Source organism: Epinephelus fuscoguttatus, linkage group LG22 (genome assembly GCF_011397635.1).
Source record: "Epinephelus fuscoguttatus linkage group LG22, E.fuscoguttatus.final_Chr_v1".
In the NCBI taxonomy this organism is placed as follows: domain Eukaryota; kingdom Metazoa; phylum Chordata; class Actinopteri; order Perciformes; family Serranidae; genus Epinephelus; species Epinephelus fuscoguttatus.
Window position 1 is genome coordinate 25849527 of NC_064773.1, and position 26470 is coordinate 25875996.

The 26470-nt window shown below is 42.1% G+C and overlaps 1 protein-coding gene across 2 annotated transcripts; it reads left to right on the forward strand.

Annotated features, from left to right (window-relative positions):
- Positions 1–26203, forward strand: mdfic (MyoD family inhibitor domain containing). Of its 2 annotated transcripts, XM_049566416.1 has the most exons (5): positions 20–388; positions 677–840; positions 2863–2973; positions 16887–17267; positions 23160–26203. In XM_049566416.1, the coding sequence occupies exons 2-5, from the start codon at positions 747–749 to the stop codon at positions 23408–23410; spliced, it is 837 nt and encodes a 278-aa protein (XP_049422373.1). In that variant the 5' UTR covers positions 20–388; positions 677–746; the 3' UTR covers positions 23411–26203. The 2 variants fall into 2 exon arrangements, with proteins under 2 accessions (XP_049422374.1, XP_049422373.1); XM_049566417.1 differs by lacking the exon at positions 2863–2973 and having other exon boundaries at positions 1–388.
- The last annotated feature ends 267 nt before the right edge of the window (positions 26204–26470 follow it).

Consider the following 26470-nt stretch of genomic DNA (forward strand, 5'->3'; position numbering starts at 1 on the left):
TTTTGCTTTTCCCAACTTTTGAAGGGGGGCACACATGTTCAGGGAGGGCTTTGTTCACTTCTCTGCCGCCAAGAGAAGCGCAGAGAGGCTTCACTGGCTGTACTGCAGGAATCCGGATATGATGAAAATGTTTGAGTCGCAACTATCCGCAGCAAATTACCGCCACTGAGCGTCGACAGCGTCGCGAGGACTTTTATTGACCGTCAACAACATCTGGACAAAGTTGGACCGGGACACACTGGCTCCTAAAGTTACTGAAAAAAAGTTTTTGGACGCTACTCTTTCACCCACTTTCGTCTTTTCTTCCCAGCGTCTCGGGGACAGAGTCGGAGGAAGGAAGGATGGGAATAAGTCAACTTTGAAGCGAGGGAGTTGTCATGTTTGAAAGGTAAGTTATGCTTTATAAACAACATGTCCGCTTTAGCTATAAACACTTAGCTAGCATCCGTCGCTTTTTGAGATAGAAAAGGGAGTGTGTGAACGAATGGGCTTCAGACTTTCAGAAAGTTTATGTAAAAAAGGGAGAGAAGGGGAAATTTCCACTAAGTTTTACTGCAGCTCGACGTCACTTTGTCGGTGTGTGAATAAGCAGACGACTCTGTGAAGTTGAGTAATGACACGGTGTTGCTTTGTGTCTTCAAAGCCTGAGCTAATGATGAGACATTGGTTTTCACAGCGCTGAGGGCTGAGGGAAGGGAGGAACTTCTGCTTCTGCCGTGTGTGTGTCCCAAAAAGACGACTGTCTCATGTCCAAGGAGACTGTCCTTCCTCCGGATGGGCCGGCAGGGCCAGGGAAGGGCCCTCAGCAAGAGACAAGTCCCCTGCTGCCAGCCTCGCAAGGTAAGGGCACTCAGGACAGGCCAGAAATCACCAGCATGGGGTTGTAAAAGTAAAACTGAGGTGTCCAAAGTGAGGTCTGGAGCTCTCCGGATGTCACAAAAAGGCTCCAGTGGTCCTTCAACAAGATTTAATTTAACTAATATGTCATAAAATGGCAGGAAAGTGAGAAGAAACCTCCCAAAGTGGCTCTGCTCTGGTTCACTCCTTACAGCATAGCTCTGCTCTCCTCAGGCCTGTCACCCAAATTCCTGTGGTCCACAAGCCAAAAATCAGTCTGTTTGAGCGCTCTGTGGCTTCAGAACATTTAGGAATCACTAATATATGATTCACAGCTCATGTGTACATTAAGTTCTCTCGTGTGAATATTTATGGAGTGCTTTTTCTCTCCTTGCTGCCAGTGTACGAGCAATAAGGCCGAGCTATAAATATCAGTGACATATCCTGTCAAGAACTCACGTCGCTTGTACGGCCAAACATGGGAAAAAACAAGGGAAAAACCACATATAGAAAATAAGTCAGCGACAGCATTAAGAGATTATCAGTGCATATCAGCATTTCTCAGTCTGCGTGGGACAATATCAGCCTTGTCTTTTTAAATTATATTCATGTGATTTTTTTTTTTTAAGTATACATCAGTATCTGTGCTCCAGTGTTAAGCCTTGATAATGTTTTTGCTTTTTTCCTCAATAAAGTCTGAAGAAACGCCCTGGTGACTATTAACAGCAACCACAGCCAATTATAGTTTTTAATTAACTTTCTAGTTGCCCCTAAGATTATCACATGTAAAATAAGCTTACCCCCACACCCCCTTTTCATTTTTCTTCAAACAAGCAATGAACCGTTAACCATCCTATTTATACCAAGCATCATTATGGCACTGTCAAAAAATAGCAAAGTAGGACAAAGTAAGCAATCACTGGGGCTGCTGGATTGCGAATGGATTTTCGCTGGACCTTCAAAGGCGCTCGCAGTTAAGACTGGATTTCCCCTCTCAGGGGACTGTGGATGTACTGAGAATAGACCAATTTATTTCTAACTGTGATCACTAAATACTGCGATGCATCACACAGTACTGCTGCTAACGCAACTGCCACTGCCATACATCAGCTCCAAGCTGAGATATGTGCCATATCTATCTAGGGCTGCCGGCCTGCGCCCATCCGTTCCACTCTCCCATCCATCACTGCTTACAAACAGAGAGTGTTGTAGCATCGGAACAAACGCATCAAGCTTCAGCAAGCGACATTGCTAGGTTTTTGCTGAATCATTCTTCACCTTTTTTTCTTTAGAATCGCTGCAAAAGCGGCTCAAGAGACAGTATGTTCTTGAAAGAACTTGCAAGCTATGAGAAAAACTGCGCTGTGAGCAGGCATCTGGCACCATACCAGTGAATAAAGTCATTGTGGAAGGTTTATTTACTGAACAAAGCAGCAGTGTGTAGTGAGCAGAGCGTCAGCGTGTCTTGAAGTCAAGAGGCCAGAAGACGCGGCTTAGAGAGATGAGTGAAACTGTCTCTCGTGTTTTTGCACAGCTATCAGGCTTGGAGTCTTTGCCCGCATACTTTTTCCAATTTAGATGAATGCAGCCTTTATGGCAGTAAAAAGAAACTTGGCAGGTAGAGCACACCCGGGAACAGAAGGAGAGAAAATGAGATCCAGAGCTCTGGCAAGGCCTTTACCTGAACCGCCCCACCATGTTGTGCAACCATTTGCCAGCGGCCTGTGTTTTTTCTGGCAAAAGTAGGCCGAGCGGCCTCCGCACCTCTGGCTCATCCAGCTGTCCCTGATATTTTGTCCACTGTGGCTGACCCTGCAGTAAAAGTGTACATCTGTTTCAGCAGGAATGGCTGTAATGCACGTTAATTTAAAACAGTTGAGCTCGTAATAGGATAACATTAAATTAAACAACCGAAGCCCTCTCTGTTCCTCACTACGCTGCATAATATTTTGCTGCTTAACTTTATGTGCAACAGGTTTCCCTTCTTCCACCTTCTTCTGTAACATTAAATGCTTTTGACCCTAGATGCTTGTGACAGTGAATCGTCAGGAAAAACCTCGTCTCCCAGGAAACCAGCTGCTAAAGGACAAAGTCACGTGACCGAGGAGAAGCCTAATTATTGCGAGCCTGTAAGAAGTAAGTTTTAACGACCTGGGAAAGCTGTGGGCGGACAGCAGGATATCTTGGTGTTATTTTTTAATGATAAACAACAATGAGCCGTTTAATTGGGAGAGTGAAAATTATTAACATATTTTGCTTTTGCACATCCAAAAGGTTGAGCTTAATGGCAGTGGGTGTTTAGCAATGTTTTATTTAATATTTAAATACTTCGAATTTCAGCCTCCTTCTTTTTTTTTTTTTTATGAACGTGCTCCAACTGTCAAGAAAAGTAGTTGTTATGACAGTTGCACAGTGTACATGCACGAGGCAGGGTCAGCTGGCCAACTAAAATATTAGCTTCAGTGTTTCCAATTAAAATATCAAGATAGCACCGAGGTCTCTTGGCATGTGAGTGGTAGCATGCGTGCTCTCTCATTCTGCCGTAATGACCAAGACTTGGCTGGTTTCTCCATTTTTTGCTTCTCCTTCCAACCCACAGCCCAGTGTTTTGGAAGTGGGGAAATCCTGTTTGTGGTTCTGGCTTTGACTGTTTTAACGCACTGATTGCATCTTAGCCACAATGTTTTTTCCCCCTGTACCAAACATTTACCTATTGGGGAGGAGCTGTGCCAGCTGCTGGAGGCATTTTTCTGTTGAACCTCGTCTACAGTGCCATTCAGCTTTTACGCCAAGACAACATTGCAGGGCTATGTTGTTCCTACCAGTAATCTACCATACCAATAACATAGATTGATAGCTTTTTTCTGCTTCTTCTAATCTGATTTTGAAACTTTGGAAACCTGTATTTTAACTCTGACATAATCACACTGTTTTATGCAAATGTCCCGACACAGGGAGGATTTACAAAACAATTATTTGGCATTGAACTGCCCGAGTTACTAGCAGGTCTAATTAAGTCTAGATGCACTCTTGCTCGGGAAAATGACTTGATACTGAGCTACGGATTGCAGGTCACAAAAGGAAAGCGACTAAAAGCTTTGTGTGTGTGTCTGTGTTTTATTGTTCTTAAGAAGAGTGAGACGTGTCAGCAAAGGCTAATAGCAGCTGATTGCTTCCATCCATGTAAGTGCCTAGCTATAATAAGGATTGTGTTTGCGTTTGACACAACAGTTCTTTTGTTTCTAGGTTGTTAACTTTTCCAGGGCGCCTTTTCCTGCCTTTTTTTTTCTTGGTATCAAGCTTAATGACTTGCCGGTGGCTTGTTTACTGAATCAGCGAGGAAAAGAGATTCAGTTGCAAAAAAAAAAGATTTTCTGTCAAGAGGTCTTTCTAGCTTGGCAGGTGTGTGGAGTATTGCACTTCTGGAGGGAGGCATGCTTTTCTTTCATCTCAGCAGATAAGCCCCTGTGACAACAGTTTTGCGTTGTAATTGATGTCGTCCCCCTCGAATATCCACACATACTCTCTCTTTCTCTAATGCACACACACACATGCACACACGCAGACTGACTGGTAAGGGAATTTTAGAGGGAGGAAGACACTCTACTTCTCTTTTGAGAGAGTTACAAGAACATAAATAGTCATGTCAAATACAGGCAAAACCCCCAATCTTGCGGTATGATAATCTTTGTGAAAGTTTCATGTACCCATGTCTATTTGTGGTTAAATTAAAGCTGGAAATTCTTACATCCAGGGGGGGCTCAAGCTAACCTACTTGTGTCATAGTCTCACTCTGGTTTTGTTTGTTGAGGTGACCAATCAGCTCACTTGCTGACAGGGGTAATTGAGAGCTCTCTTCCCTGCAGAAACAGGAAATCAATAAGAAATCATCTGCCCGCCTACATCCTTGCGCTCTCTGTTTTTTCCCCCCTGCTGTCCGATTAAAAGCTTGTGTACAGTATGTGGAAGGTGACTTTTCACAACAAAAGGAAGCCTATTGTAATGTTGTAATAACAGCACATATCCTATTTCGGTTATGATAACAGTGTTTTGACAAGTTGTCTTTTTAACCAGCGGGTCTCCTTAACACAGTAAAGTAAACATGGCAGTGGCTCCATATTAGTTTTGAAACTGTTCTTCACGAAGCACAGCATGCATTTGCAGGAGAGTACATTAAACGCCACACGATTAATCATCAAGTGTGACCTACAAAGCTGAAATGATCATTATGAACAGAGAATCATAAATTCGCATGGTTAAAAAGATGTTGAAGTGTAGTGGTTCCTGGGATTGCTAACCACTGCGGCTTGTTAGACAAAAAAAAAAGTACAATTCTGCCCTTCCCGTTAGGCCGTTGTCAGTGAACCGTTCCTCTGTGGCTCCGCCATTCTGGGGGAGGGAGGGAGAATCTTGTGGGGGAGACAGACATTCCTCAAGAGACCGTTCTGGGTTTTCAAGCAGCTGATATCTCCTGCAAACAGGGCCTCAGCTCTGCAGCCCCTGCCTCAGAATAAATTGCTACCACCCAGCACCAGTTTTAGGAGTTTAATCGTCACATTATTCACAGGATTGTCAAATACTTTTTTTTAAATGCTTCTGTGGTTGATAAAGATGACCTTACTAGCTTCCGAAGAACAGGTCTGTTTTTTTTTATCTCAGGAAAAGTCTGTAGTTAGAAAGGAAGGTCAAATAACATGACTGTCTTTTTTTAAAAAGAAAGATATTAGTCTGGCCTTTGTGTGAATCCCTGATTGGACTCTTTAGTAGCACACCTTCAAGGTTATTACCTGTGCGCAGAATTGACCTTTTGGAAGTGAATTTGTGACCCCTAATAAAAGCAGTATAAGGGATTGTTTAACTTGGGATCGTCTCATACTTGCACCTTTCCTGCAAGAAAAGATTCCTTGACAGTGCAACAATTAAGATTTATATACAAAACTATAAAGCGTTACGATACTAGATGGTTGGCAGAGTAAGACTAAGATAAAACAAAGGGCAAGTGCCTCTTAGTCGTCATTTTCATCATCAGTGCTGAAATATTTTTTGCTGCCCAAGTGTTGAATCAACATTCTCAGACTGTCACACTTTGCCTCATGTATATTCTAAAGTTACTTAAGTACTTTAAAGACTTTTTAACCTCATGCCAGTTTTCTTTCCCGGAGTGTTTTTTTTCCAGCCATAGGAAGTGCATGGTGATTGTTGTTATGCAAGATTCATATCTTTATTGTAATCCTCAGAGCCCTGTCTCTGCAGAAATGATGTGTCTAAAGCGCAGACCTATTATAAACGGAACCGTAATTTTCAAGTGATTACTTACCAGTGGGTCATGGAATCAAAAACTGTATAAATAGGGTGAAATGCTAGTGTAGGGGTTGATTAAAATGGCCATTGTAATTCTACCTCTGTTGTAATTATTTTCTCATTGTCTTGGTGCAGATAGATTTCATATGGGAAATTTCAAGTGTGTTAATTAGCATATTTTACCCGAAGTGCCCGAGCCTATTCACTGTTAATTTTTTTTAAAGATATTCAAAATACTTGAGCCAAATGATTAGATATGCATGCCTCAATCCATGGACAGCAGTCCTTAAAGTGCTGATGTTAGATATAAGGCAACATATATGGTTTTTGATTGTGGAAGAAGAGTGTATTTTTTACTTTATCGCAGAGAATCTGAATATTAATAGTAATCTTCCCAAGTCGGGTTTCACACCAGTTGACCTTTGTGTCTAACTAGGTCTCGTGTGGAAGAAATACTCAGATCTTTTACTTGAATGAAAGCCATTTGAACTACCCAAGCAAAGTTTGTAAAAGAAAAGTCTTGTATCCAAAGTATTAGCTTTATGAAATGCATGGATATTTTTACATGGATGCAGCAATTTTCACATTGTAGTTAGTGAGGGCTGTGCAATTTTTCACTGGGTTCTATGTTGTGGGTTAGTTGAAGCTAAGCTAAATCTAGGTTTGGACCCCTTTTTGCCTTCAGAACTGCCTTAATTCTTGGTGGCATAGATTCAACAACGTGCTGGAAATATTCCTCAAAGATTTTGGTCCATATTGACTTCTATCACATAGGTGCTGCAGATTTGTCGACTGCACATTCATGATGTGAATCTCCCATTCCACCACATCCCAAAGGTGCTCTTTTTGATTGAGATCTGGCGACTGTGGAGGCCATTGGAGTACACTGAACTCATTATCATGTCCGGGAAACCAGTTTGAGATGATTTGAGCTTTGTGACATGGTGCATGAACTTCAGCAGGTCACCTTGACCATGTTTACATGCCTAAATGCATTGAGTAGCTGCCATGCGTTTGGCTGATTAGCTATTTGTGTTAACAAGCATGGGTTTTTGTTTCCCAACCATTTGGCAAGACTTTGATGCAGCAATTCTCCACCAAACTTGCAATCCAAAGAAAAGTAAAACAGCACTTAAAGATGATGCAGTGTAGCTTACTGGTAGCTAGCCGCTGCACTTTTTGGGTGAAAGAGGCAGAGTCCTGAGAGTTGATGGCTTGCCAACCTCTGGGAACAAGCCAGGAATTCTGTCGTTCGTAGCTTTACCTTCCAACAACCTCATCCTCCACTCCGTAAATCCACCAGCAAACCATCTGGCTCCCAGCCTGTCCATTCCCGCTAGCTGACTGCAGCACACCCGCTGGATGATGGAGGTGACTGCAGCTTTCTGACAGGTTCGCTAAGCTTGTCTGTTAGTCACAAGAGGCGTCACTTTATTTTGTTTTTGTCAGCCAAATTTCTATTAAGTCTTTAACTAAGTAATTTTGGGCCCCTGGAAAGGTACTTTAATTTTAAATATACTTTCTTGTATGTATTAACAAGTGTAAATGACTTTTTAAAAAAATGTTAAGTATTTTTTTAAATTCAAATACCTATATCAGATTATTATTATATTATTATAGTATTAGTATTATTATATCAGTGGTATAAAATTGTCTCGAAATAACAGTAATATTGTTTATTGCAGTTATTTCTGGAACAATATATCGTCCAACAAAAGTAGTTGTCCTGACAGGCCTGCATACACTATACATAGACAGATGAAATAAACCTAGTCTCCTTTATCTTTTCTATTTTATGTTACCCACACTACCTGTCTGTTTAGCACAGGGGAGGCAGGTGGGCCGCTTGACTCATGTTTACCACCTCCCTAACCAGTGCCACACAAGACAGTGTCAGTGCCTTTTCACAAGCCATTCACAGAGAGGGAAAGAGAAAAAAAATCAGCCAGTTCAAATGAGAGCAGCGCAGGGGGGATTACTTGGCCTCTAACAGGGTTTTGGCTCCAACATTAAGGTTAAAACCCTTTTCTATTACTGGGATCTCTGCTGATGTTGCCCCCGCCAGCCCCGACCCCCTCGAGCTTCCAGCTCCTTGCCCCCTTCGTGTTTGCAGGTTCAGTGCCTCTCTGCTAGGTCATTCTGTCAGGCCCCCTGATCAGTGGAGGGTGACCGGGGACCAGGGGATGGCTCCCGTCCAGACACACAGACAGCCGCGGCCGAAGCAGACCCTGGATAGTGCAATACACCCCCCACTCCCTCCTCTCTTTCAGGCTAGAGCTAAAATCGATACGGGCGTCTCCGTGTTTAAAAAGCCACTCAGAGGCAGACGAGCACCTCTGTCCCAAAGGCTGATCTCTAAGCTTAAGGCCTTGATTGGCATCCTGAAGATGCGAGGCGCTGACCCACAGCTGTCCCATTAGCAGAGGGTTAATGCTGAGATTGATACTGAGCAAATAAAGGAACTAGGTGTGGGGGTATTTTGATAGACTGCCTATCCCCTCTCTGACCCGGAGACAGACCTCAGTTGTATTTTGGCTTTTAGGGAGTGGTAGCGCTACCGCCAGATCCTCATCTCTGACTCCAATAGTGGAGTCTGTGCTGGTGGATCTGCCGCAGATGCACTCTGTATTTATTTGGTGTGTGCGGCTGTCTGTGTGTCTTCTGTTCTACATGTGTATGCCTTCGTGTATATGTGTACAAGTACGCATGTGCATGTCTGCGCGCCTGCCGTTGAATTTCAAACAAGCGAGTTTCCTGTGGAACTTCTACTTCAGCGAGGAGATTTTGAAGCTGGTGGAATATTTGAGTCATCGATGTAACTGAAACTGAAAATACCCCCGTTCCCCTCCTTCCCTCCCTCTCCTTCCCCTCCCGTTCACTGCCGCTCTGTTGCTCCGTTTTTGTTTTGAGTCGTCAGCGAGGAGAGGGTGGAGCACGTTTTTGGAGTATGGAGCCTGGCAGCTCCCTCAGGCCTGCTCTGAGTCACGTCATAATTGATCTTTCTAGAAATTGTGGTAGCTAGCCGTGTAAAGCCTAAATCTGTGCAGGATGTGCAGCTTTTTAAAGATACTGCACTCGCGCGTTGGGCTGACTTTCTACTATACTCCTTCTCCCCTCTCGGATGGTAAGAAACAGATGAGGGGGAATAAAAGGCGTTTGACAAAGCTTAATGCAGAAACAGAATCGTACAAATTCATCTCAGAAATGAGGATAGGACGAGAATAAGGTAGCATTTAGTGTCTCTCACAGCAGCCAGGTTGTAAGGCTTTGAACGCTCCTTGATGTCTTGCGTTCTGCTACATTAGTAGCACTCAAATTAGCGCCATGCCAAATTCCACACAACAGTGGAGAGACTGGAGACTTCTGTGGTCGGAGCTTGGGGGTGGGGGGGGTGGTGGGCTGAGTGTGAATGACTTCCCCTCAACATGATTCATGTAAGAGAAAATGGCACCTCATTGGGACTTTCAATGATTTAGATAGCAGTCAGACATATTAATCTGGGAAAATGTTCCGTTTTGAAATCAAAGGATAATTGATGACCCCCTTCTCCCCCACCACCATCTCCCCCTTTCTTCCACACACGCGTGCACACACACACACCTTAGCCAGCCTCATGCACCGAGTATGCTGAGAGGTTCATGTCGTCACATCAAGCTCTTGTCTTTCAAGTTGCCTTTGCTACTGTAAAATGTAATTAAGCAGAACAAGGTCCGAGGGGGTTATTTTTTTCCACTCAATCAGCAGCAAAATTTGAAATTAGTAAATCCCTGACGCCCTGCTTCTCTCTTTGTTGGGTGAAGGCGGTAGCGGTGGTGGTGGCGGGGTTTGGAAATAATATTAAGCTCTGTCTTCGCATGTCACTTCCCCTTCAGCAGGTTGGAGGAGCCAAATTTGAATGGCTGTCAACGAGAATTAAAACAGGGTGGGAAAATAAGTGTGTCACTGCTGAAAACGAGCTGAGCAATATTGACTGATTGGCCCGGAATGGGATGGAAAAACAGACCAAAAAAAAAAAAAAAAGTGATGTTTCCTGCTTAAATGAGATGCTACACAATATGATCAGCCTTGACAGGTGAAGACAGCTAATAGAGTTCTGTTGCAGGTTGCCATAACACTCCCACACACACAGACCGAGCTTGTCACTTTTGCTGATGAGGATCCAATATCAGAGCAGGTAATTTAGCAATCCTCAGTGGTCATCATCATCCGTGCCGCCGCCATCACCATCATTTTATCTTGGATAAATACAAAACATTGTGTGCATGTGTATAAACTGACAGGGCCAGGATTGCTGTTTGATGTCCAGAGTCACATTTTTTTTCATATCTGTTGGAACAAGTGACATTTCTGTTAGCCTGTGTCAGGTCGCCATCCAATCTGTGTAAACACCTCAAGACAAGACCACAGAGTTTGCATGACACCCACATCTTTACACCATGGGAGTCTAATTTTCTAATCAAAAGCTTCTTCTTGGTTGCCAGTTGACATCACCAATTTGTTCTCCTCTCACTCTGCTGATATCTGCATTATATTGATGCTAATCACAGTTAGTGGGTTTTGTTGTGGCGAGACACTTGAATGATGATCCTGGAGCCGCTTGTCTGTTCCTTCCAGTGCGTCCTTCTAGACAATAAAGAAAGTCCTTGTCCCGGAGTTTGGAAGGTCAAACGGTAAACGAGGCTTTGATATGCCCAAGGAAAATTTCAATCAGAGCCCTTTGTAATAACATTCATTGTACTATTTTCCTCTCTCTCTCTGTGTCCCTCTCACTCTCTCTCTCTGCAGTATAATTCCCCTGGTTTTGCGTCTATAAATATGGACAGGGAAGATGTATAATTTCTAATGAGAAAATATATCCCTTTGGATTGAAAGGCAGGGGCTGTTCCACACGCTGCTGTTTGTTAGGAGGAGAGATGATACCTCGGGCTGTTTTGGCAGAGAGAGGAGGGGGTGGTGGTGGTGGCGGTGGTAAGAGGAGTCTGGCTAGGTCATTGCACATTTACAAATTAGCATTTCAATCATGCAGGTACATGGCCAGCCGAGCAGAAAATATACATGTTTTTCTAATACGAGGCACAAAAAGATAAACAAAACACTGTGGCCGTGTTAGTGGAATTAGCATTTCAGAGCTAACTGTCACCGCGTATTCTGCCCGTTGCTGTTTGGGACTCATAACTAAAAATAAAGGTGCCACTTTGGCTCTCATATTCCATTCAGTGTTAACTCACAAACTCGTAGCGTTGTGTAATAACGGCTATTAGGAGATAAATACAAGATCTGGATTGTGCTGTTTATTTGGCTGACATGATGTGACATTTGAATAACTGTATGCTCACTATGATGGGCATTCTAATAAGCCTAGGCAAACACCTTTCGTCTCTCTTCTCCCTCTTTCTCTCTGTCTCAGGGGCATTAATATTAAAAAGGACTGAGCTTTAGAAACACAGAGCTTGTGCGGTTGTTCACTCCTGCCTTACCTGCGACTCCCGACAAAGCAGTGTGCAAATGAGAATCTCCATACTGCCCTGTTTGACCTCTGTGTTATATTTTCATGTTCTTGACTATTTTAGAATTCTTGTTTATACAGCTCTGTTTCAGCTGACGTGCATGCATGCATATTTCTTCCTGGTAGGTCTACCTCTGTGTGTGTGTGTGTGTGTGTGTGTGTGTGTGTGGGTGTGAGATCTAGTAGGCTTGTGACATATATACTGCATATATATGTACTCCTCGTTGTCTTTCTTCTGTCTTTTGGGTGCAATTTCCAGCTCCCTCCTGTAGGACCTATTTTTTGTGACAAAAACGGAGGTGTTTATATACTCAGTTTTACATACAGAGCGCGCAGTTCTGGCGCAGCTCCAGCGCTCTCCAGGCACTCCGGTGCTCGGTCCCTGTGTGGCGCAGCCACTGAAGACTCAGTGACAAATGGCAATTATATTTGTGTGTTCTTCATGAATCCATCAAACACTGGCCTTTTAAAAATGCTCCCTGGATATTTGAGGCTGTCAGCTACTAGTAGCTGGGACCAAATTGGGATGCTGCTTAGACAGTCAAGAACCACTCACCCCCTAGTTTCCCCTGTGATGTGTGTGACAGCGTGTGTAGGGGAATACCATGTTTTATTCAACTACAAATGTACACTCTCAACAGTTGTTGATGTGCTAGAAATAGGGCGGTTACAAGTCCAATTTGAAGCGTGTGTGTGTGCATGTGTGTGTCCACTTGTTCCTCCAGAACATGGCGTTTTAATGCAACCTGTCAGGTTGTGTGTGTTCAGTTATCTTAGGACACCTGCCCATCTCTACAAGCTTGTTCAACTGTACGTGTGATTTTTTTAAAAAACTTGCTGGGGGTTGTTCATATCAAATTTTGATGCAGTTTGTGTTTCCTGCAGTGTAGCAGTGCGTCTCTGTTGCTCTGTCAGGATTTATTAACAGGCACAGCTCATATTTGCATTCACAAGCTGAATTCTCGGATGTGGAATTAAACTTTATGTTCAAAAACGTCATTACTGCAGTATATTATCTTGAAATTATGATGTATAAAGTTGTGTAAACCCATAGTTACAGCTCGTACAAGTTGTGTGCACACAAAAGTTCACAGCCTGATTAATTTGGATCGATGAATACAATGCAAACATGCACAATGGCTCTTCAAAGTAGGCTTTTTCCTGAATCTTTACAGTTTTACAGTACACACTGAACACCCAATTGCTCTTGGAAACATGCTACATATTTTTCTTTCACTCCACTGCAGATACTGTGGAAGTTTTTGATGCCAGCGTAGCAGGATTCCAATAGAACTTACTGTGTTTCTGCTTTCTCTCATTACGTCTTCATTTGTCTCACGGCGACTGTACAAGTCTGTCATTGCCATCTTTGACAGTATCATCATTATCATGATCAATGATTATGAATATTACTCCATTGTGTCCATTCGTCTCAGTCACTGTGTTCGTCAGGATAAAAATAAAGTGTGCCACTGTGTAAAGACTATCCAGGAACCTGCCACTGAAGCACACTTCTCTGCAGACTTGAACCACTTTTTCGGGCTCTGCAGTGTGTCAGAAACCTGAGTCGCCGCTTATGTACTCTGGGTTTTATGTGGTGGTTTCTTAATAACTATTTATACTTTGGTAAATTGAAAGCTTGACTTCCTCAAAAGGAAAGGTAATTATGCCTCCCAGTCTACTTTGGCCTTTTTGTGCACGAACGTGTGTTTATGTGTGTGTGAGCTTGTGCGGCTAGTTCGTTTAACCTAGATGGGGAAAATGACTGTGTTATTATGCAATATACTACGGGTGATTGATTTAAGAACTGTCATCCTCCAGCTTTGCTGTGTTGTATTGACTTGACAATACTCAAGAAGCAGGTGAATTATTACTACTACTACTACTACTGCAGTGTTAGCTGTGGGTTGTGTGACATGTTTGTGTGTATGTGTAAGGTCTTTGCAAATGAGTTTGGACAACTTAATCATTAGTTATAAAGACAGATTTCCCCTTTGAGTTCCATCGAACCAGTGCTTTTTGTGTTTACATATTAAAATACGTAGGGCTGTACCCGACTCAGAATTATGTCAGTCGAATCAGATTTGGCTGTTCAATATGAATACTTTAATATTTGTTCCTTTTTTCCTTAGAGAGTTTGAACAAGTAGTAAACAAGTCAGTCCCCTGAGCTAATGCGTGCTAACTATGCTAAGAATTGATCGGAAAATTCTGACACCAAGCATTAAACAAAATCTAGAAACTGTGTCGTATTTAGTTGCTGTGAGGTATAAATTTACCACTTCAAAGCAGAAGGTAGAAGATAACGTTATCTTGAAGCCTCTTTTTCTCCAGGCAGCTGCCTCTGTCTTACTCACCCTGGGTCTGGGTCTGCAGCTGTCTGTACCAGAGAGTAGGGTGTAAGCGTGAAGCTAAATCTGGGGACCAAAACGTGTCTAGAAGTACACTGCACACTGAGTGACAAAAAAAGACCCAACTGTTGGACTTAAAGAATCACAGTTCACTGAGGGGTCTCTGACTGTTGATTTGAATCCTTTCCTTTCATGGGGGCAGCTCTAAAAATATGTGGCTACATCTAAAGGGATGAGAAAACACCAGCAGTGTGATTAGAAGATTGGCAATTGTACTCCAACCTGTGGAAGTCGAATTAAAGCTTGGAACTTTCACTTTATCCTGGGAGAAGTACATGATACAGATTATATATTAAAATAAATCTTTTCTGCTTCCTCCTAATAGTGCTTCTGATAGCATTTGCAAGAATCAACAGCGGCTGATGGAAAACAACCAGTCAAAGTTGAAGAGTCTTTAACTCAGCTGCCAGTCATTGCTCGTGAGCTGTGGGCAAACTATCACACTAGGCAGCACTGATGAAATATGAATTAAGCGTTGCCTATCTCTTGCCACAAATGTTTTCAGAGACATATTTTACTGTACTGTTTAGCTGTAATTTGAGAAAGTGTGATTCATCTGCAGTAGAGCAGTAAAACAAGCACTGCCCGCTGGCCCAAGCAGCTACTACTATAAGTACTATTGTAAGGATATAGTGACAGTTTCAGCAAATATGACAAAAGGTTACTTTAAATCAACAACTGTAGCATTAAGACAAATTTTAAGAATAAATCTAAGTATCTTTTTTTCTTTAAATAGGTCATAGCTAGGTGAATAGCTAACTTTTGGTTTGTGATTCTTGTTTATTATAACAATACGTGAGCTGACTACAGCACTACTGTTCTGTGCACCTCGAAGTAACTGTTGCACAACCGGATTTCTATAATGTGATGCTACTTTAACAGTTTCAGGGATCAATTTGAATGGAAATGTCATCTTGGTAAGGCATGAATCATCCTTGGCCAACCAAAGGCCCACTTTGTTGATATGTAGAAACTATGGTGTGGGCGTGTGTCCCCAGCTTCCTTTATGATAATGGTATGCCAAGCATTAAAGAAAAAGACTGATAAGAAAAACTCAAGGTGCATCTATTAAAAGAATGGGTGAAAACGTGGCAAGTTGCAGCTGTCAGAGGTAAAACCGAAGAACAACAACAGATGTAGCCTACTCTGAGTCTCCTTGTTAGCAAGCTTTAGTCTCTCCACACATTGTCATGGTCGGGCTGCAAGGCTTTTGTCTTTTGGAGAAGAAAAATCCATCAACCTGGGCTTAAATCACTGCATAATGAATTCTATCGTGTGCTACCCAGTTGTCTAATTCAAATTGCATGGAATCCTGATCCCTAAAGTCTATATTTGTTTATCGAGGCAGCATGCAGAAGCCTGAATGAGGAGGCAAAAACCCAGTGCGTGTATTTAATTGCTTTGTTTTACATCCACATTCACGTCCGGCCTCTCCCAGGGTGATGTGTTGTTAAAATGCGCGAGGCCCCGATTCCCACACTCTCTCTCTCTCTCTCTTGTTAACTGTAATTGCACTTGTTGGTGAGCTGACAGAAAGAAAATTGAGATGGAAAGAAATTTCCAGCATCATGTTAAGTTCACATTCAGTTTGCATCCACTTTGGAAAATTTGATTTTTGGACAGCTGCAAAACACTTAAACAAAGCTGCAGAGGTTTTCTTCAGCTGTTAAATAAGGCAGAATTTGGTGGTGAAGATACCATATATTCAATGTATATACAGAAAGTATAGAATAGGGGAAATGAATAAGTATGGTTCACACAGACAGATTTAAAAAGGGATGAATAATTCACAAAATCTCAAGTTAACCATGCACTGGTGGCGCGTGCACATGCACAGTGGCTCTGATGTGGAGGGAAGGTAATGTAGGAGTAACTCCCAGTAGAGCTGAATGTGCAGGTGTTCCTCTCAGTAAAATGCCACCTCCTTTGCTCGCTCACATCCTCAGCCTTCTTTCTTATCAGACAGGTCGCTGTCTCCTGACTTTCTGTGGCTGTCACACACACACACTTAGAAAGGCTATCTCTGAGCTTTCAGAGGAAAGGAGATCATTACTGTTGCAGACAGCAGCTATTTTGTATATGCACACTATCACAGGCTCGCTTTCTCTTTTTACCACATTAATCTCTCTTCCTCGCACACTGTCTTAACTCACCTGGGTACTGCTCCTGCAAATGTCTGTGTCTGCCTACAGCGGTGGCTTTTGTGAACCTGTCACATATAAGGTTTCCTATATCTCTCCGCTTCTTTCTGTCATTCTGGGTTGAAATGTTTGCCATGTGATCGATATGATCATGTTAGGAAACGCTGGCAAGATTTGCTGAGAATTATTTAGCTGAGAGTGGTGTGTCTCCATTACTGTGTTCGGCTCGTAAGAACAGAACATCACAAGCTACAGCGACTTTATATGTGAGTAAAAGGTATGAAGTGCAGAGAGTGCAAGTTCTCCAGTTAAAATAAAGTTACAGGGTTATCACGCGTATACCCCCAGAAGGGTAGGAGGAATCTACAACTCTTTGTCTTCCATAAAAGTAGACGCTACAAAAAAGTTGTTAAAGTAAACCACTTACTTTTGATGCTCTTGTATTTTACATTTATATCAAAAACGTACATTTAAATAAATGAGCACACCCTCTGTTTTGTTTCTATATTCAGTTTCATTTTAACGACTTGTAATATGACACTGAGCTTGCAGGTGGTTCAGCTGAATCAATGCAATAACCACTTAACTGTCCTGAAATATGGATTTAATTTATTCAGCTGAAACTACAGACTCAACTCTTTACTAAACATGAGTGTAAATGAATTCTTTTTCTCCTCGTGTTTCCCTCCAGCTCAACCCCAGTCTCAGCCAGTGCCCTTGGAGCCTGCCGAGGGAGAAGCTGGCAAGGACCAAAATGGCTTTCGCCACAACAGCACTGGCACGCCCGCGCTGAGCAACGGCAACGGCATCCACCCTGGCATCAGCGGGGCCGGGGCCACGCGTACATGCTCCTGTGGTGCCAACATCAGCATGGGCGCCACGGGTGGGTCAGGCTCTGGCACAAGAGCAGCCGCGACCACGACAACGACGGAGCAGCCCAGGAAGCATCCGTCCACGCCTGTGTCTGAGAGGGTGCAGAGGAAATTGAGGTCCAGCTTGTCAGTCAACAGTGACAGCAGCAGACGCAGCAAAGGCAGTTCAACGGGGTCACAGAAGCCTCCTTTACCAGAGGGTGAGTATCCAACCACAAGGTACGATGACAGCGAGGGAAAGAGAGCACAGACCAACACACAGACACAATGATACTAACTGTTCTAACGCTTGTGTGCTTGCATTCATCTTTTTCTGCATCCCATCTTGTGCTCATATATTCTGTTCATGAATTCACTCGTCAGACATAGGGATGTCTCAAATATTGAGGCAGCTTGGTATATTTTTTTATTTTTAAAATGTTTTGTGTTGTGTATAAAAAGGCAGATCAAGTTTATTGTAACAAATTGTGCTCCTGATACATCAGCATTGAAAAATACCCAACTGTTTGTTACATATATCTTTATGTATCTCTGGGAGGCGTGCTACATTAAGCTAGCTCGTTGCAATATGGTTAGTAACGCCATTACCAGACCAGAGATAGAAGATCCTACTGACATGTCTGGCAGTTGGAGCCAATTCAGTTTTACTGTGAATTATATGGGTGATAGCAAGGTGGTACAACGGTAGATACCGAGCCAAACAACAAGCCTCTGCACAGCTACAGAATCTCCTTAGCAAGCAGCTAACTCAATAGCACAGTAACATACACGCTCTCCGAGCCAAAGCACAGGCCGCTCCACGGTTACAGACTCTTGTTGGCAGCTATGCCAACAGCACACACAGCCTGTGGTTGCACAGCACACACCCACTGAAACAGAGAAGGAGATCCGCTGCGTGGCTATAGCCTCTCGTTCAGCTGCAAACAGCCGCTAATGTTAGCACAAAGCACACATTCACAGCAGTGAGCAGTAACTGGGTAGCATGGGTAGCACATTTGGCCAGAAAGACTAAAAGGTATTTTAGTGACAGATTTTTTTTATGTGATTATGGCATTGACTAGAGATGTTTATTCATCTATTTATTAGAGTGAAAGAGCTAAGAAAGCTTGTTGGATGTAGCGAACTTGCTCACACACAGTGGGCAAAAGAACTGACACTGATACATGTTCTCTGATGTCAGTAGTAACAAAGTATTTATATAGTAGGGAAGGGATTATGTTAAAGATGGCTCCAGTGTGTAATCTAGTAGGTTTTAAGGCCTACCCAAAAAATCCTGAACACAGAACATTGAAAAACAGTTCAACGGTCTAACTCCACAATTCAGTACTACACAGTTTTTAACAAGTATTTTCTAACATGTATAATAGGTTAAGATAGAAATCACTGATTGTGCTTTACCCGAACTGTAAGGAGCCCATTTCAGCTAGACCGTACTTCATAATTCGTACCAAAAAAAAGGTTTTCATACATTTAAAAAATGAAAAAAAAAAAAAAAAAGTAAACTTCTCTGGCATTTCAGAAAAAGAATTGTTTCCTTTGTTTTGAATTTGTTTATAACTACACTACATACGTTTTTATCAGGAGATGTTTTTGTTTTATGTGCTGGTAAAAACAAAAACACCCCAAAAGATGGGTCACTCGGGTATAGCTACATCATTTTTCAAAGTCAAAAAAGTTCATACTTATATAAATAAATAAATAAATAAATTAAAATAACATGAAATAAAAATTAAGAACAATTTTAAAATCAAGGAAATTTCTTTGGCATTTCTACTTTTAGCTGTATTGAAAACTGTGACACCATTGTATCCTAGCGAACCAAACCCTTAATTTTGTGAACTGTTGCACCCCTGATATAGATAGTTTAATTTATAAATATTTTAAACACAGAAATGCAACAAGCAATTCTTGGTCTTATATAATGAATTGGTCTGTGCTTTGCAACTGTATTATGTAGAAAAATATAAATGCCATGTCTGGCAAAAACACCCGATCAAGTCATCCCTAATCTGCAGCTGCGCAGTGGAATGATACGCTATCAAGCCGTCACCATCAAAGTGATTTCTCTGTTAGAGGGGCTATTCTTGCGAGGCTCTCCTGGAATAATACCCTCTTAGATATTGATAATAAATTCTTACCTTCTCTCACCTTTTAATGATGGGAGTGCATGACCTCTCATATTTATCACTCCCGTCAAGCAAATGACATCTTATCCCGCTCCTGTGCCTTTTATTTTCTTTAACAACAAGTCAGAGAGTCCGTTTGCCATGCGGGGAAGCCGTCACTTTGTCAGGTGCAAGGCGGAGGTGAGTCCAGTAATGAAGCCGGTCGGCTGGCCCTTTTCCATTGGGGAGATAGGTGTGACCGTCTAACGAGGCCTGAGAGCACGGGGTGCCTATTAAAAGTCGTGACCAGCCTTCTTCGGGCCCCTCACGGCCCCTCACACCTCTCTGGGCCCTTTCTGGCTCTCCCTACATCCCGTCAGCACCACCCTGACCCTCATTAACGTTGCATCCCTTCTCCTGCTATTGTACTCTGTGGCTGTGTGTGTGTGTGTGTGTGTGTGTGTGTGTGTGTTTGTGGACATGCATGTGTTCTCTCGGTGTTGTGCTGCATGGACAATATGAGGGGTTAAGGCATGTTTCATTCATTGAACTCAAGGCCTTTGCTGTTTTGTCTTTTTATGTGGGCTTTTACTCCAAGGTGAAGATGGAAAATAAGATGTGATGTGATGTGTTATTAAAAGATTCACAATGGTCAGGTTGAGATATAAGTTTAAATGAAGGAGAAAAGTGGGCAGTCAGATCTTTATTTGATGATGCTTGACTTGAAATATGCATCAGATTGAGTTGCAGGGGATCAAAACATGAAGACGCACGCACACATGCACAACATTTCACACGGAAAGGTGGGGTGCATGCACCAGAGATATTCCAGACATGTCATGTTTTCAACATCTTAATTGGTAAAGAAGAGAGGAGAGGGTGCATAAATATATATATATATATATATATATATAAATCAATGAAACAACAGCAGCTCAACAAGTCTGTCTCATTATGGCTTTTGTGTTGCTTATTTGCAGACACGAGAGCTCTCAGAATCAATATGTTCGCTTTCAACTATTTATTTCCCCCCGGAAAACAGCCAAGCTGTGGTGTTTGAATGTTTACACGGATTAACATAATCTGTTTGCCTGTGAAATTAGCCTCCTAAACAGCCCCCTGAACACAGGAAATAAAAGGCGTAAGCTAGCAGGAGCTAGCTCTGGGGATTCTCCCGCTCCCTGTGTTTCTTGGCACATGCCGTTGGCACCGCAGCCAATCTGTGATAACACCGAGGCTTCTGAGGAGTCATTTACCCACACTGCTTTTGTTCAGCAGGGTGGGTCGTCTCCACTCTTGTCATCCAGTTTGTGTTTTTGTTAATTGTGTGTAATCAGTTAAGGTCTCCAAGCTGCTTTAGGCTCATTTGGAGATTTAGGGCCAAGGCCGCGAGCATAGTCTTTGCCTAAGCTATAAACCACCATGTGTTTGTGTGTGTTAGCTTTGACTTTTCCCTCCGTCATGCATTATAAACAGGCCTGCTTTAAAGTGCATGTGCTGGACCTTCACTATCCAGCCCACATCCGCTGCCCTCTTTACCCATGTGTGCCTTCTTCTGTGCATTTCCATGGCCACCAAGGCTTTGTCTGATCAATCTCTCTCTCTTCATCTTTGTCTGTCTAGCCATCTTGCCCTCGCTCTCCCTCTTTGTGAGTTTGAATGTTTTGCACAGCTTGCCGCTCTGAGGCCCATCCAGCTTGTTTTGTGTCATGCCGCTCCCTTTTTTTTGATGTTAGCTTTCCAGATGTCTCAAACTATTTCCTCAGAGGCGCCGGACGCTGTTTTTTGGCCTCTGCAAACTCTGAGCTTCATCGCCGCTCACTGACATTAAACAGGAGCGGTGTCAGTGTGTGCTGTTCTGTCTGTCTGTTGGTTGGTTTCACTCAGTGTCTCTGTCTGCCTTTCTGTCTGTCTCTCTCTGTTTTCATGGAGATGTGCCTTGCGTCCAGCTCTCTTGTGTACAGTATACGACCCCCCCCCCCTCGCTCCCCTCCTCCTTACTGGCTTCTCTAAGATCCAGACTAATCGCTGGTGTTGAATTATACATCCAAGTGAATAGCTGAGATGGCCGGCCGCTGCTTAATGCCTGTGTACTGTGTTTATACCCTATTCACAGCCTACTGTTACATTCTGAACGCTTGCATGGCTATACCCTCTGGGTCCTTCAAAGTTTGTTAGGCTGAACTTTGAGGTTTTGTGCATGGAGTTTGGCCAGGCAACGTTTATTGTTCTCAGTGGCATTTTGTAGCACTCAGATAGCACCAGTACAGAGTGCAGTATGAGTTTGGTTATGCTGGTATGAAACAAATCCACAACCTGCCCAACAGCAATTTACTGCATGTCCACCAGATGTTCAGAAGTGAATTTATTCTCATGCATCTTCCATCACTGCCAGTGTTATGGCCTTAGATAAGGATAATAAGATGCATTCAAACTTCAGGCACCCTTACAGACACACACACACACACACACACACACACACACACGTACGCTTGCTCGTTTCATGTTCCCTTCTCTATCTTGTTTGTATCACAGTCAGCTAGTGCTTCTGGTCAGCTCTGCAGCCCTGAGCACCGCAAAAAATAGGGTAAAAAAAAAAAAAATCCCCTCTACTTTGATTAATCAAACATGAGCATCCAGCGGTCCTCAGCTTGCCTTCCCATGCCGTCCTCCACACTCTCCTCCTTTCGCTCTCCCTCTAACCCAATCAGTAACAGCCCCTTCTGACAGCTCAAGATGAGCTGATGAAAGTTATGCAAATGTGGCCTGTTTGTAATGCTATTTTTCTGCATCCATCCACATCATGTCTTTTTAACACTCCAAAGCAGTGGCACTCTACTGGCCTCGGTTCAAAAGGGAAGACAGCTGCAAGGAGTGTATGCCAGGCACACTTACCAAGTAATATTTAGTATGATTTAGTGACTTAGATCAGACTAAGGAAGTTCTGGTGTGGAAGATAAATAGTGTATATCACATATTTGTGCAGCAGTCTATCTGCAGGCCATGCAGAAATAATCTTTGTTCTGTATTTGATCAGTGTGGAAACCACTTTAGATTTTTTTTTTTCACTTTATTCTTTACTACTTTGCATTTTGTCAAAGTCTTATTCCAAATTTAACTATTTGGAAAAAAGCAACTTGAGCTTTTATAGTGTGGCTGATAACTTAAGATCAGGTTAATTAAAAAAAGTAAATTAAGATGTTGGATTTGATCACATTACTGTACATAACTATGTTGAGAAATTAAGGCTTATGTTTCATCCGAGTTAAAAAAGTCTGAAAGAAAACTCTGCATCCTGCACTGATATACTGCGTCAATGGAAATAAAACATTAATTTGTTCTTTTTCATTACCTGTTCAACACAGTAGCATTTTAATGAAACTAATTCAGCCATTCAGAAACAGATTTGTGATAGTTAATGGGTATATTGGTAATTTAAAGGGGAACTCTTTATCGGTGTGTAACAACAAGCTGAAAGTTGCCGCCAGCTATTTAAGGACGGTCTGTGAGGAGGTTAAATGTTAATCAGAGGTGTGCGCATTGCTGGCATTAATCCACCTATTTACTGGGAGAAACTCTTGGATTTTGCTAATCATCTTTGTGTGATCAGCTGAGCAGTTTGCATGATAATGCCACAATTATTTAACAGTCCGTTAATCAAAACTGCAGGAGAGGAATCCATTTCTTTGAATTTCTCTTATGTCCTTCAGCCCCCCCTCCTGCCTAGTTAGCCCTCACCCTTTTGCCGAATATCTACTCTGTTCCACCTGTCAGCCTGCTGTGCATGCAAGTCCTCATTCACCCACTCTGCTCTGCGCTGCTTTCATTAACGGGCACTAATTTGAGGTGACTTCAGAGTAGTACCATTTTAATTTATTACAGATACGTATTTGTATTTTGAATATTTGTGTCTGTTTTTGTTCACTGTGATTTATTTTACTCATATGTTTACAACCCCTCACCGTGGCCGTTTTGACGCCAACCCAGACTGCTGCGTCCACTGCATCTTGGCCTGCCTGTTCTGCGAGTTCCTGACACTCTGCAACATGGTGGTGACCCAGGCCTCGTGCGGCGCATGCACATCAGAGGCGTGCTGCTGCTGCTGCTGCACCGACGACCTGGGCGACGATTGCAACTGCCCCTGTGACATGGATTGTGGCATCATGGATGCCTGCTGTGAGTCCTCAGATTGCCTGGAAATCTGTATGGAGTGCTGCGGCATCTGCTTCCCCACATAGGGAGGCCTGCGCTGGAGGAGAGCGGCGTTTCTCTGCGGGGGGATAACTGGACTCTGGATGGAAGAATGGAAGGAAACTGCTGCTGCTGCTGTCACTTTGAATTCAGCAACAGGCAGAGGTTGTGTTTGAGTGTGAGAGTGTGTGTGCGTATGTGTGTGTGTGTGTGTGTGTGATGGTCAGCATATGTGTTTGTGAATGTCCTGTTGAGTGTGTGTGTGTTTGAGTAAAGCATGCCTTGAAAGATGTATTTTGACACTGGGCTTCCAGCTCAGCAGGGGCTTGGAGTAACTCCAGATATATGAACACGTCAGTTAAATCTTCAGTTTATCGTAAGTTGTTTCTGTTACATATTCTATCCTTTGCGTAAAAAGTATTATCGCAGACTGCCTGAAAGATTTTATTGTTACATCAGGAATGCTGTCTAATTGTATCTTGCCTTTGTAATCATTTTGATGATCGACGTGTCTTGTACACCAACCAAAATGATTTATTTACTCTGATTTAATTTCAATACATGTGTTTCTTTTTTTGATGCTCAAAAACTGAGGTTACGGTCTTAGTACTGTACAACACTGTAAAAGGTTTATGTGACATTCCATACAATCTTAGTTGCATACTGTAGTTTTGCAACTTTCATTTACAGTTATCTACTGTAGCACTGTAGAACAGTTGAAACTGGTGAAATATTACAGGTGAATCAGGACTTCAAAAATGCTACTATCTAAAACCAAAAGTAAAGAATGTGCCTGTTTTAGGATGTTTTTACTTTTACGAGAAAAAATCTGCACAAAAATGACTGATAAGCACACAATTGTTTGCTTATTCATGCTGGAAAGTCTATGAAAACATGTTTTTTTTCCAATTAATGTCATCTCTTCTGATTTGGGAGCATCTGAAGCCTCGGGTTTACTGGAAATACAGCACAGCTACTCACCTTTTTGATGAAGCAAAAGAGGTTCTGACCAGCTCACTACAACGTGAAGATAGACAATGGGCCTCATGCAGAAACATTCTCTTAAATTACTTTTACATTTTGTCTTAATTTTCTAAGAAAAGTCGACTCCAGAAGCACCAAACTTTCTTAACCATCCAAATCTGCTCTTACCCAAGTGGCTGACTGTTTCCTTTCCCAAAACAGTATACAAGCACAATGCAAATACTCTAGCATATACCCAAGAAGTCGAGGGATGACACCAAAAAAGGTCTCTAAGAAGAATAACTTCAGCAGTAGTGAAATCAATGTACTGTTAAATAAACTTAAACAAAGTAAACTTGATTTTTCAGAGCGTCAGTTCTGGAATTTCAGGAAAACCAAAAACCAAATAATGGTAAAACATGCTGTAAAAGCATTGTCAGCAGAGGGCCAAGGCACCTGGGAGCAGTAATGGAGCCATTTAGAAGATGAACGATTTTATAATATTTCATTTTATTTTATCTTTTTTTTTTTTATCATTCAAGAGTTTTTATAGTCTTAATCAGGATCAGTGGAATAATAGTATTTCTTAAGCCCACACATTTAATAATACCGTCATTATACAAATACTGTTAAACATATTTTAATATAAATTTGATTCTGTGATATTCATGCTTTTATTTACATTCCTCAAATTCGAAACTTGTGTTTCCTTGCCTTCAACAACAATTTGTAGACTGAAACATCGACATATAGAAAAGAGCTAAATTAAGAAAACATTGGTGGGCCTTAGAAATCAGAAGGTACGTACAAAATGAGAACAAATCGTGGTTACAAAAAAAAAAGAGGACATTTGTTATATAGCCTCCTGCATGAGGCCCATTGTGTACAGCTCTTTATTTCTATGTGAGCCCTCCTCGCATGTTAGACATCAACGATTAGGCTTTGTCAGCTGCACATGGTACAAGTCTTTTCTGTGATGCTATTTTACATACATACTGTGTAAGTATGACTTGTTGAACTGCACTCCCGTTCACGAGGGGTGTGATATGGAATTAAAAAATGGTGACCCTGGTTGCCATATAAGCCGCTTTCGGGTATCAAGCCCAGTGACTCACAATACAAAAAAGGAATCATGAACTGTCATGTTGAAATGGTAAACTAATGCAGGGTAAAGGCAGTTTTCTTCTCCTTTTTTTTTTCTCTGTCCCCTAATTCTGTGTATCTCGAGATGAGTTTGTGGTGAATCACCAGCGGAGTCATTTTCTTGTCTCGGAGATCCGCTTTGATGTTGTTTAAGTGATGATGCTTAATGCTGGCCTTCATTAGCACTGCTTACTAACTGGTTACAAAAAAAACGTCCCTTCCTAACGCCAACAAAGATAATGTGCTGTCATGTACGGCCCGTCTTAATGGCGCACTGTTATTGTGTGTGAGGAGGTTGGATAGGCACCTCTGCAGCAGATAATGTGCAGAAAGTAAACCTCATTTTCATTTTTATGATTAACTCGTGCCAAGAGTGTCAAGAAAATACTTCAGATAATGTGAAGAATTCATTTAAACAGAAAAAAAATGTATACATGTAGCTACAGTAGTTGTCCTCTTATACTATACTGTTGTATGATTTATTTCTTCTGTGCCTTACACTTGATCCTTTTCATTTTCAACTCGATACAACTCAACTCGGAGCTCACAGCTCATTTTCTTAGTTTTTTTGTACATTATCTTCAGTCTCAAAGAGAACTGTTTTTTAAAATAAATCTTCCAAAAAAAATATTACTGTTTTGCACACAGTTTTTAAACAATACATTTCTGTCTCTTCTTCCTTTGTGTTCCAATTGTTAACCAGCAAACTCTTTACAATTCACCTGGGTAATAAATGTGACTTACAAACCTCTCTTCTCTCTAAATATGTATCATGCATCTTCACATACATGGTTAGCATTTCGGACTATGGAAGTTTAGTATTAAAATGCCTTTGTGACACTAAAACGTCACCAATATTGATGATTGCGTGCGAGCTAAGTTCACTGACTTGAAAGTGATCTATGGTGGCAGTGTGTTTTTAATTTCTAAGCTGTCAACTTCAAACTCGTGTGTCACACATGCACTTGAAAGTTGGTAGTTTACAGTAATATATGGAAGTA

Excerpts from the sequence above, each read along its gene's own strand:
- mdfic (XM_049566416.1), top strand. The coding sequence starts at position 747 with ATGTCCAAGGAGACTGTCCTTCCTCCGGATGGGCCGGCAGGGCCAGGG. Across the intron at positions 841-2,862 it reads CCTGCTGCCAGCCTCGCAAG|ATGCTTGTGACAGTGAATCG; the intron begins GTAAGGGCACTC and ends TTTTGACCCTAG. Across the intron at positions 2,974-16,886 it reads TTATTGCGAGCCTGTAAGAA|CTCAACCCCAGTCTCAGCCA; the intron begins GTAAGTTTTAAC and ends GTTTCCCTCCAG.